Genomic DNA, 11,587 nt, shown 5'->3' on the forward strand with positions numbered 1-11,587 from the left:
CGTCTCGTTGGTATATATGCTTTTGCTATGTATATATGTTTTTGTACATTTGGACTATCCGGGGTACGACGGGGCCCGTCCCGTCATATGTTTCTCGTCGGAGTTTGTGAGGCCTCGTAGTCATCTATGTGGGTCGAGTGGTCCTATGTATGTTTATTTTGTTGTGATTCGTATCTTTATGCGGTCCCGTTTGGCACTCGGGGCCGGCCCATATGTCCGCATACGTGTATATATACGTGTTCGGCGATATTGATATTCCGCCGCTCTTCTCGACTCGATCCGCATAATATATTCGCGACCGCTTATGTTGGTATTTATTTTTACGTTCCGTTTAAATTAATGAATAGGATATCCGAGCTAAAGTAAATTGTGATGATTTGATATGAAAGTCCGTTCGGGTGTCCAACAGGCGCTGGCCGCGCTCACCTGGCCGGGTCGTGGATAATGACGGGTCCCGTCCCGTCTATACGATGTTACGTACTCTCTGTGAGGCTCGTAGACAAGCCATTGCATGTACGTTAGGAAGTCTTTTAGCCTCATTCGGCTCATATTTTGTATATTATTTTGCTAGCCTTGTCGGCTTGTGTATATGTGTATGGGCATAGTTGTTGATGTTGATATAAAAGCATTTTATCCGTTAGAAATGGTATTATTGAGTCATAGTGTTATATCCCGTATTTCAGATATGGGACAATCTAGCTTAACTATGGTGTTAGGGGACAAAACCATTCCTAGGATGCAAAAAGTTTACCGGACTTTTGACCTTTGATTTTGTTTTGAGATATAATTTGTTCATGAATTTGTTGCCATGGAACATTTAGGAAAATTCGGGACCAAAAGTGATATAATCGGGAAGTTGAAAATCATGCAATTTTTGGCCCTTGGCCGTAGGATGGAGGCGTGCTCCCACACATGTCGTGGCCAACTTTAATTGGTCCAACACACGTGTGTGGGCCATGGACACATGTATAACCCTTGTGGAAGCTTAAAGATGACTTCTAAGTCATCTATCCTCATTCTACACTTAGAAAAAAAAATAAGAAGTTGAAGCAGCAAAAAACAAGGCTCTTACCAAGAACCTTATTTTTCAAGTCCAAAAATTAGCCATCCCAAAATTATTTCCTCGGGTAAATCCACTAAGGGAGGTCCCTAAGAACATGGAAGTTGTTGTCGAGCGATCAAACCGCTAGTTTTCATCCTAGCTAACCCTATATTGCCAGAAGTCAAGGAAGAAAGGTAAGATTTAATCATGTTTTACGTGTTATAATGTAATGATGTACGCATGTTGTGCATGTTAAAATGGAGGAAATTCATGAAATATGGCTGGAGTTGAGGCCGTGCGTAAGCAGTGTACGGGCCGTGTAGCGTGTGTGTTTCAGGTTGCTGCGTTGAAGTAATGAATTAAAGTCTAGTTAGCATGTTTTGATCGTTGGTAGCTGAATAAAACGGACGAGAATCATCAATATGCGTATGTGTAACGTTGGATTTAAAACGTGGCATATTATATGACAATGAATGGATTAATTCTAGTTGAAATTTTGAATGTTGTCGCCAGAATTTTATGTTGAAACGAGTTTAATGACTCAAGATTGATGTTTAAATTGTACGCTTATTTCAAGAATTACGCGTGTCTTTAACGCATTTGTATATTTATGGGAGAATGACATCGTTATAGTGTGGATTGTCGATGCAAATCATGATTCTAAGCCTGAAGTGCTATAGCCGAGGTTCGTCATTGTGGGGCCGCTTTCGGTAAATTGGAGCAATTGTCGAATGTTGGAAATGTTGTATGAATTGTTTGAAATGTCCTTGAATATTGTCGTACGGGTTCAAGTTAGTATTCGAATGTATAAACACGATGCTCGCTTGAATGTGTTCGTTGAATCGAATACCATTAATGTTGCTGAATGACGAAAAGAGGGTTACTAATGTTATATTGTTGTATTGATTATTGATGTTTCTAGGTTGTCGTTGGTGTTGTCGTTGTCGATTCGCCGAGTTAAATTTCGTGGGTCGAGTCTATTTGGCCAGTGAGTTACGCCCAAATTCTCAGAATTAAGTGCTGGCTCGGGATTAAATGCCTAAACGTCTATAGCTAATATTTGATATCCGTTGACGTATTTGTAGATCTCTGGGGAGTCCGAGGCGTAGTCGGCATTAGCCTGAGTTTGGATTGGCCGAGAGCCGACGAGGTGTATGTAAAGCTCAATCCTTTCTTCTTTTGGCATGCCTTAGTTAAGCAAATAGGCTATGACACTAGCCTCGAGGAAATTCTATTCTCGCAATCCGAGTACGTGTATGACTCTTATTTGTTTCTTGGAATTGTATGTTTGATATGATGAAATATTGGCCCTTATGTCTTTTGGAATATTTGATTTTCAAATGTTGCACAAAAAGTTTTGTTCTTAAAGAATTCGTAACTACGAACGCCCGTATTTTCTACGTAAAGGCTCGGATTGCCTCGATATGTTCGTAGGAGGTTGTATGGCATATGATGAGTATGTTTTTCATAGGCGGCTCCGGCCGGTCGACACCCGTCCGTGGTCCCGCGACTCTTCTTGTAATCCGCGATGACTTTTGAAAGAATTTGGTTTGGCTACTATTCCGATTTCCAAGTATGGTCATTTTACTTATCGAGTCTATGATATGATTTTTTATATATATATTACTCACGACTCGCTTCGTGCACCCCGTTGTATCTTTCGCCGAGTCCCGAGCTTTCGTTTATCGTGCGCACTTGTTATACTCCGGTGTTATCTCGTGTTTATAAGTTCACCGAGCCCTCGCTTCGAGGGCCGGGTTCCGTTATATTTGGTGTTATCTTTGTAGATGGCGTTATCTTGTGTGTTATGGTGTGTGACGTGGGGATAATTTCCGAGATTTAAAACTTTCCGGTGTTATGTCGTGCTACGCGCCATCGACGGGCGGCGACCATATTTTTCTCGAGCCCTACGCATGATTTGTATTTTGAAAGTAAACATTTTGGTATTTTGGAGACGCACTTACTTTTCGTACTGTTTCGATTATGACTCGGCATTTGTTACTATATCTTCGCTTGCATACTCGCAGACATATTTCATACCGACCCCTTTCTTCGGGGTCGCGGTTGCAAGTTCGTTGTGTACAGTACGTTACGCTCTGCAGGATCCGCGCCTAGGGACACCCTTTCTCGCTGTTTGGAGTGCTCCCTTATTCGAGCCACATTTTGGTATATATATTCGTTTACGTATACGTATATGTTTGTTGTGTGGGTACGGTGGGCCCCGTCCCGTCATATGACCCCGTTTGTCCGTCACAGAGGTCTCCAGACGTATATGGGTTAGGCCTATTCTGCATGCGTGTGTTTGTATGTTATATGTTTTCGGGGCGATCCCATTCGCCGTGGCAACCTTGTCGCTTGCATTTGTATATGTTTTGGGCCGTAAGGCCATTTGATAGCCTTGCTCGCTCGATATACATATATTTGTGTTTGAGATGTGTTTGAGACAAGCTTGAGATAATTTGAGACAAATACTCGATAATTGTTTACGCATGTTATCATTTGTGATTCTGGATTTGAATGTGTTTGGGTGCCCAGCTCGGGCACTAGTCACGGCCTACGGGGTTGGATCGTGACACATAGAGTTTGATAGTAAGCCATGTGGCTCACCTAGATATGAATGTGAATGTATGATGAGAGGTGCCCGGTGGGTTAGCTCCGGGTGCCCGCCATGGTCCCCCCGGTTGGGTCATGACATCCACCTCCTCGTCGTCATAAGACGTACGATTTCTTATGTGGTCCTTCTCCATCTCACCAACAGTTGAGTAAAGAAAAGGATGCACCCTCTTAAGTTCAACAAATCAACAAGATCAGTTCATAAAATAAGTAGTTTATAATGTACCAATATTGACATTCTAATAGACTTAAGTTCAAATTTTTACCTCTTCAGCAGGTATTTTCTTTTTGAATGCATCATCTAGTTTAAAATGTATCAATATTGACATTCTAATAGACTTAAGTTCAAATTGTTACCTCTTCAGCAGGTAGTTTCTTTATGAATGGATTAGGTTCTTTTTGGCATGAAGTGCGCCATATCAACATCGTTGGAGTTAGAAGCGGAACAACCCCTGATTTGGCACAATTACATCCAACAAAGGGGATTGCTTCATATGCCGATGCCTGTAATGGAATTCAACACATAATAGGGTCAACCGAATACCAATGGTCTATAATAAAATGATATTGCTATGGATAACTTACCATCAATGCCCAGAGAAACCCGAAAAGACAGTAAGTTAGTCTTGTAGTGGAGTCGTTTTTGAATTGTTTAAACATTTTCAACATGTCCACCTTGTTCTTCAAGTAATTAATCCAGTGTCAAATCAAAGCATATCTTCCCCAAGGATATTTGTTAAAGCGCGGTAACTAATCAACCAAGTTTATCCATTTCGTCTCAACTGTTTTAGACTTGTCATGTGTCAATAAAATGCAGTGAACAAACCACAACAACGACAACTTAAGCTTGTCCAATTTGGTCAATGATTTGTTTTTCAAGCTTTTCATGAGCAAATCCTGGGTAACACCTAAACAACTCTTTTAACTATTTTAGAGAACTTGTCTCCTTTTGTATGGACCTTGAAACTCAACTCCTTTCCACTAGGGAAGACATCACAATTAAACCCAGTGACCAATGCAAACTCCCTTGTCCCAAAACAACATGGCATATCCTCAATCAAAAACCACATCTCATGCTTTCTCTTTCTAAGTATCAATTTGCCATAGAAGAAGCGAATGAACAAACTTTGCACAAAATTTATCCTAATGTAAGGGTAGGTCCAAGAAGTGGCCGAAAAAGTTTTACGAAACATACTTAGAAGTTTATGCTTTCGTAATTGAACTTTAAAGTCAAACCACGACTTCATAGAAGACCTTACTATGATACGGGCTGGGAAATCAACGCCTTCTAAAATCTATGAGGTCAATCCGAGCCTTTCCAGCTTTTCTACGGTGATGGACTTGACATTTTCAAGGACGAATAGGCGAGCACTATTGTCCTCCTTATCTTCCGGAACGTCTCATTCGCCACTTTCCTCTTCTCCAACACCACAATTGGCTACTACTTCTTCTTCTTCAAATTCAAATTCAAATTCATCAATCTCCTTGAGAATCTTATCAAGAGATATCTCGTCTCCCTCTTCTTCATTTCGTCTATTAATCACCTCATCTGGTTCTTCCTTTTGTCTACTAATGAACTCTTCTTTATTTTGTCTATTAGTTAACTCTTCTTCATTTCATCTATTAATCACCTCATCTGGTTCTTCATTTCGTCTATTAATCACCTCATTTGGTTCTTCATTTCGTCTATTATTTAACTCTTCTTGTTTTTTTGGTCTTATTTAACTTCTTTGCTTGTTTCTTCTTTTGGGCTTCAACTTCACCTACGTCGGGATCTAGGTCAATGACCTCTGTTCTTAACCTTTTTCTAGATGAAGAAGGCCTGTAGTCAACTCTCCAAAGTGATCCGGAACGCCCTCTAGTCGTCACCATGACTATAAACTCAAAAGAATCAACAAATAAGGCATGTAAAACACAATGGAACTCAACAAATAAGACATGCATGCGCAAAACAACGAAACTCAACAAAAAATCAGAATAAAAGAAATTACGGCTTCACAATGACTGTAAAATCGGAATCAATAGGCAATCAGAATCAACAAGTTAGGGCTTCGCCATGACTGTAAGCTCAGAACATCACATTAAAAATACTATTTTGAACTCGAAAGAAATGAGAATAGGAAAAAAATTAGGGCTTCTGTAATCTGCAGCTGTTCTTCAGTTGAAATAATGAAATATTAGCTCTTGAAATAGCTTCTTTTTTCTCCCAAAGTTGCCTTCAAAGTTTTTTGGAGCTGGAGGTGTGGGAAAATGTGAAGCTTACCGATCAGTGGAGTTGGAGGGAAAATGAACGAAGAAGTAAGAGAGAAAGAAAAAAAGGGACCCTGAAATTTTTAAAATTACAAAAAGGCTCCCGTGTGTTTGCTAATCAGGTCATTAGTAATATCTAGACAAAAAATAAAATGGAAAAAGTAAGGGGCCCAGCCACTTAGAAAAAGCAGGTTTTGGGGTTCTGGCACCTCAATCTTCCTTGTTCTCGTATCTTAGTCCACGTATATTTGCATGCCGCATCCCAAATATTTAATCATAATTTTTGCGTATCTTTGGGGGAAAGTAAAGATAGAGGCGGAGTCAGCATAGTGGGACTTTGGAAAGCGATAGTCGTTACTGTAACAGACAAGGATTTGCCACGTTGCATTTTAAGACTTTGTTGCAGAAAACAAACCGACTTCCATCAGACCCTTTTCTCCTCTCTCTCGAGATTGCATTTTGGAGAAAAAAGGGGTTGATTCTTCTGCAATCTACCAAATTGGAAACCTAAACCAATGCAACGGCTGGTTGACCATGTCCTTGCTGTCTCCAAAGAGTATGTTCTTTCATTCATTTCTCCTTCTTTAATACGAACGTGAGGCCCCTACTTCCTTTATTTAATGCCTTTATACCTGAAATTTTAGCTCCTTTATTAATTGCCCGTGACCGGAATTGTAGCTGCAACTTCAGATGAAACGTTATTTCATCATTTTGGACTTTACCTTTTTGGGTTATTTGGCGGGGGGCAGGTAATTTGTCGATTTTTCGCCAGTATTAGGTCAAATGCTAAATTGTTTGTGTGTATGCATGGTGGGAGAATTCCTCTTATTTTGATGTCTTTCAACATAGTGTGAAAGAAATTGAGATTTAGTGGGCGTTTGGACATAAGGATTGTGAAATTTGGAAAAATGTAGTTTTTGTTTTCAAGTTGAAAATGGTATTTGAAAACCAGAGTTGCGTTTGGACATGAATACAAACTGGAGTTGTTTTTGGATTTTGCGAGTGATTTGGAGTGACAATAGCCTTTTGGAGTTTTTCAATTTCTGGAAAATGTAACAGTTGTATGTCCAAACAGTTTTGCGGAATAATCTTCCAGAAAAAGTGAACACTATCCATGGCCAAACAGGCCCTTAGAATGATAAGCATAAGAACAGCAGCTTACCAGAAGAGGTATGATCAAGTGATGGACTTCTTGAGTGTTTATTCCAAAAAAATTGGGGAAAGGGTAGACTTTTTACTTGTATAACAAGTAGAATTATGATGACAACAATTTGGTGGGGGTGTTGTTAGAGAGGATGCCAAAAGGATATTGTTTACTATCACTGCGAGCATCAATTTGTTTGTTGCTAATTGAATCATGATACCATCAGATAAATGCATATGATGTTCAAGTACATATAACTCGATTTACCAAGAAGTGCTCTGAGAATAAGATTGAATAAGCGGGAAGAGTTTGCGTGTACATACGGAGTATCATGTTGAAGACGATGAGTTATAGAGAGAGCCAGACTGATATAATAAGGGAGAAAATTGACATTGGTTCCTTATATGTCAAAAAGAGAGCCCTTTATATCAGTGGACAATGAGGGTTTTCTAAGTAAACCTGGAGGGACGTGTATTTGTTTTTTATACTTTACCCTGTAGCATAAATGAGCGAACTAGGTTAATCACTTGCGGGAAGAAGACTAAAATTACCATGTAGAGAATAGGTGGAACTAGGGGAGATACTGTTATTAGCTATATCAAAAGAAAAGACATTTTCGGTGTATTCAAGGTTGACACAGCTGAAGACTTCTGATATTAGCTATATCAAAAGAAAAGACATTTTCAGTTTATAAAACAGTAAGTTGGCAGCTGAAGCATTTCTATCAACATTTTAGGACTCATATTTAGGATATGAAGCCATGAGTCTGGATATACCCTTGCTCCCCCACCTGTTAGCAATTGTATAGGAGTGGTGTCTTTGTAAGTTATTCTCGGTAATCTATTGGTTCGTGCTGGTCAGCAAATAACTGGCTCCATCTAAAAGTGAGCAGGGGAGGATGTCGCGGTGTGGGAAACAAACCTTTAACTGGTTTGTATTTAGTTCTTCACACAGTTCAAGTAACAGAACTAATGGTGAAAGTACAGTAAGAAACAAGATCATGAAAACTCAACCAATGAAGATAGATATACTTTCGAAGTAGATACCTTAGCTATCATCATGAATTTTGTGGTTTCCTTTTTAGTGGGATAAATGAGAAATTGCGTAAAAAAGTGGGATAAATGAGAAATTGCGTAAAAAAGTTGTCTGTAAATGAAATTGTTTCTTTTGAGGATTGCTATAGCATTAGGTGACGGTAATAAGGCGTAGTAGCTGTTTACCTTCTAAAAAAGAGAGTAACTTTTTTAGAATGTTTACTCGAAATCCTTGCGGGTTAAGCTCATGCTGTTTTATGTCTGTAGTTTTGTCTGCTGACTTCCTTAAGCACCTGTTGGGACCTATCGATTATTTGATCTTAGTATCTCTTTCTTCATTCTCTCAGGTCAGTTAAAACATTCACTTATGAGTCATTGAACAATGTTGTGAGGTTGATAAATGGGGTGTCAGCACTATTGCTGACAATATTGCCAGGGAATTCTTCTATTCTTGAAGGTATCCATGGTTGGGAGCTTCGCCCAGCATTTCGTGGGCCTAGACTTCCACGCTGGATGGAAGAGTGAGTTTCCATCTTGATTTCCTGTTTGCCAATGCTTTAAAAATTCAGACGATTTACTGCTTCTCTAGTTATGAATTGACAATCGGGTTACTGCTGTCCCTATTTTCAATTGTGGTAGATGTCAAAAAGTCTTTCTTATCTTTTCTTGTTGTTTGAATAACTGCACGTTTTGTTAACATGCTCCTCCTTGATGATCACAGTGGTGTCTCATCCTTTAACCAATTAATTCATGAACTTTCTGTTGACTCCAATGCCTCATCAAGTGTAGAATACTCATCACAAGAAGATGTTGATGAAAACATTGGTCCAACGTCTCCTCTGTCACAAAGTTCTCGAGCTTCCAGAGTGAGCAGTTTTACCAGGCAGAGCCGCAATTGGGTACATTTGCTCGGATACATCTTCTCATGGTTCCTTTTCCCCATTAAATTTATGTTGGGCATACCGTTGTATCTCTATGGTTCACATACTATGCCTGGGAGCCTCCAGCCTCCCCATCTGCGAGCTACCAAGAGAATACAGTCACTCAAGGACCACTTTGTCCAACGTGCCGCTGACAGAAGGCGAGGTGTAGTTGAGGTTTGACATATTCACTTTTCTCCTCATAAAGTATCCTCAATCACAAACTTGTTGCAGTGGGCTTAACTTTCATGAATCATATGTATGACATATGTTTTTGAGATCCATTTCTCTTTTTTGTTGAATGTGGTGGGTGTTCCGTTTACATATTATGTTCATTGTGCTCATCTTTTTGGTTTGGGGCAGGACTACGGGTCATTGTGTGGTTGTTTTTGGCTCGAGAGCTGTTGGTCATTTAAGTAATTGTCTTATTGTTCTTTTGTACTCCCGTTCGGCCATTACAGCTTTTATGAAAATGATTTGGTTTGATTTATTTTATGTAGGATCTCCATCTAGCAATTGAGATCATGATTGAGACTGTCTTTGGATTCGTTCACAAGGCAGCACATTGTCTTCTTTCTCCGATTGTCACATTTACGGAAGTGGTGAAATGGTTCTTTTCTCATATGAGTGGTCCTGAGGTTGTTCCTGCTGATGGTTCAGCTGTATCTGTACCTACGGATACTCTTTCAGAGAATGATCCTACGCCTAGGGAACGACAAACAGGCTTTTATCATTCCCTTAATACAGATGCTAGGACGTGTCAAGATGTCATAACAGAGCTTGGGTAAGATACTTTTATTTGATTTCTCCCCTTAGCCTAATCTGACATGCATGTTTCCTTGGATTGAGACGTTCCCGAACAGATAACATGTTCAAATAAATTTAACTTTTTTTTAAAAAAGGACTCAAATTCATCACTTAAACTGTGATGATATTTCACGAAATTGTTTGGAGTTTGATGTGGTGTTTAAAGGACTAGCATCTCACCTGTATTTCAATTGCATTTGTGTTTCTGTACTTTCTACATTGAGCTATAATTTCTACAGGGTAAGCTTTTGGCAGACTGTCTAAATTGATCGACAGTGTGGAAAATGAAGAATTTCTGTCAACTGTTTTTGGGTAGATAATCATGTCTGACAAAATTTTCAGATCTTAGTGGTGATCAAGATTCTCTTACTATCCATTTGTGGTCTCTTTCTGCTTTAGGAAAGTCATTGTTCAGTGGTAAAGAGGAGCTTTCTATTGCCATCTTTTTATTTGTTTTTCTTCTCAGGGAAGAGATTGTTGTTCAGTGGTAGACAAGTTAATTTTCTTATATTGTCCTCTTTTGATTCTCCTCTGCTTTAGGAAATAAGGAAGTCGTTGTTGTTTAGGGGTATTGCATTGTTCTTTACAGATTTGATGCATGGGCTCTCAGCAAGAACTCTTGTATTCATAACTAAGTAATTGATATTTTCACATAAAATTTGGCAATACAAATATCCTCAGCATATAACTGCTTTCTGTTGTAGGTACCCATATGAAGCTCTTCGTGTGGTAACTAAAGATGGATATATTCTCCATTTGGAGAGAATTCCAAGGTTTAGATTCCTGTTTTCACATCGCTGTCTCGTTATATCCAGAGCTTTTAGGTGGATGACCATTTATGAATGTGACCTGATGATTTAAATCTGATGTTGCAGACGTGATGCTCGGAAAGTTGTTTATTTGCAACATGGGGTTTTTGATTCATCCATGGGGTGAGCCGCACGTCTGCCTTAATCTTCACGTCACTTTTTCCTGTGTGTGTATATTAATGTCTAAGTTGGGGTTATAATGATCAGTCATATTTATCATGTTGACAGATTGTTAAGTTGTCCTTTCTGGTTCTTCAGGTGTATAATTAGTATTAGTATAACTAGATAACCTCTGGAAGGCATGCCAATCAATTGGCTAGAAGAATTTATGAAGTGCTATTGGATCTGGGACGTGTCTATGATAAGTAACAGTTCGAAGAGACGCGGCTTCTCTTTTCTTTTTAATATTTTATTTGATCATTTTATTTACTAAGTTAGCTGTTATGAGCTCAAATTGTAATATTGTAATTCCCTTTTAATTGTAAGTGATTAGTTGAATAATGTGATGGATTAGCTTAGCGGGATAATTAATAGTTAATTGATTAGGTCCAGAAATTAGTTAGAAGTCCAGAAATTAGTTAGAAGTAGTTAAGACAGGTGCGTGGGAGAATTAGTTACAGGCGCGTGGGCCACACGCGCCTAGTCCAAAAATCAGTTAACTTGGTTGTAACTGCATTTGCTGCCTAACTCAGCTATATAGATCTACTTCTTCATTGTGTAAGGCATGTTTTGAACATCAATGAAATAAAAACTCATTTCTATCTCTATTCTCATTCTCATTCTATTTTTCTCAATTGTTCTAGAGTGAATCTGTTCAAGAAGGGTTAATTCCCATCTTTAGGATCATTCAATTCATTACCAAGCTGTGTAAATTTCCAGTCCACATCATTGGTATCAGAGCCTCGATCTTATGATCTGTAAAAAGGGGGATCAAGCACTGTTGCGGCTAAGAAGGAAGTTGACTTTGA

General features: G+C 39.1%; 1 protein-coding gene across 6 annotated transcripts; it reads left to right on the plus strand.

The window, feature by feature from the left end:
• The first annotated feature begins 6,061 nt into the window (after positions 1–6,061).
• On the plus strand, positions 6,062–11,340 carry LOC132040414 (uncharacterized). Of its 6 annotated transcripts, XM_059431054.1 has the most exons (8): positions 6,062–6,461; positions 8,431–8,604; positions 8,805–8,982; positions 9,091–9,180; positions 9,504–9,787; positions 10,515–10,583; positions 10,686–10,742; positions 10,848–11,340. In XM_059431054.1, the coding sequence occupies exons 1-8, from the start codon at positions 6,421–6,423 to the stop codon at positions 10,906–10,908; spliced, it is 954 nt and encodes a 317-aa protein (XP_059287037.1). In that variant the 5' UTR covers positions 6,062–6,420; the 3' UTR covers positions 10,909–11,340. The 6 variants fall into 6 exon arrangements, with proteins under 6 accessions (XP_059287037.1, XP_059287039.1, XP_059287038.1 ...); XM_059431056.1 differs by having other exon boundaries at positions 6,063–6,461; positions 8,873–9,180; XM_059431052.1 differs by having other exon boundaries at positions 6,066–6,461; positions 8,805–9,180.
• The last annotated feature ends 247 nt before the right edge of the window (positions 11,341–11,587 follow it).

Source organism: Lycium ferocissimum, chromosome 12 (assembly GCF_029784015.1).
Source record: "Lycium ferocissimum isolate CSIRO_LF1 chromosome 12, AGI_CSIRO_Lferr_CH_V1, whole genome shotgun sequence".
Lineage (NCBI taxonomy): Eukaryota > Viridiplantae > Streptophyta > Magnoliopsida > Solanales > Solanaceae > Lycium > Lycium ferocissimum.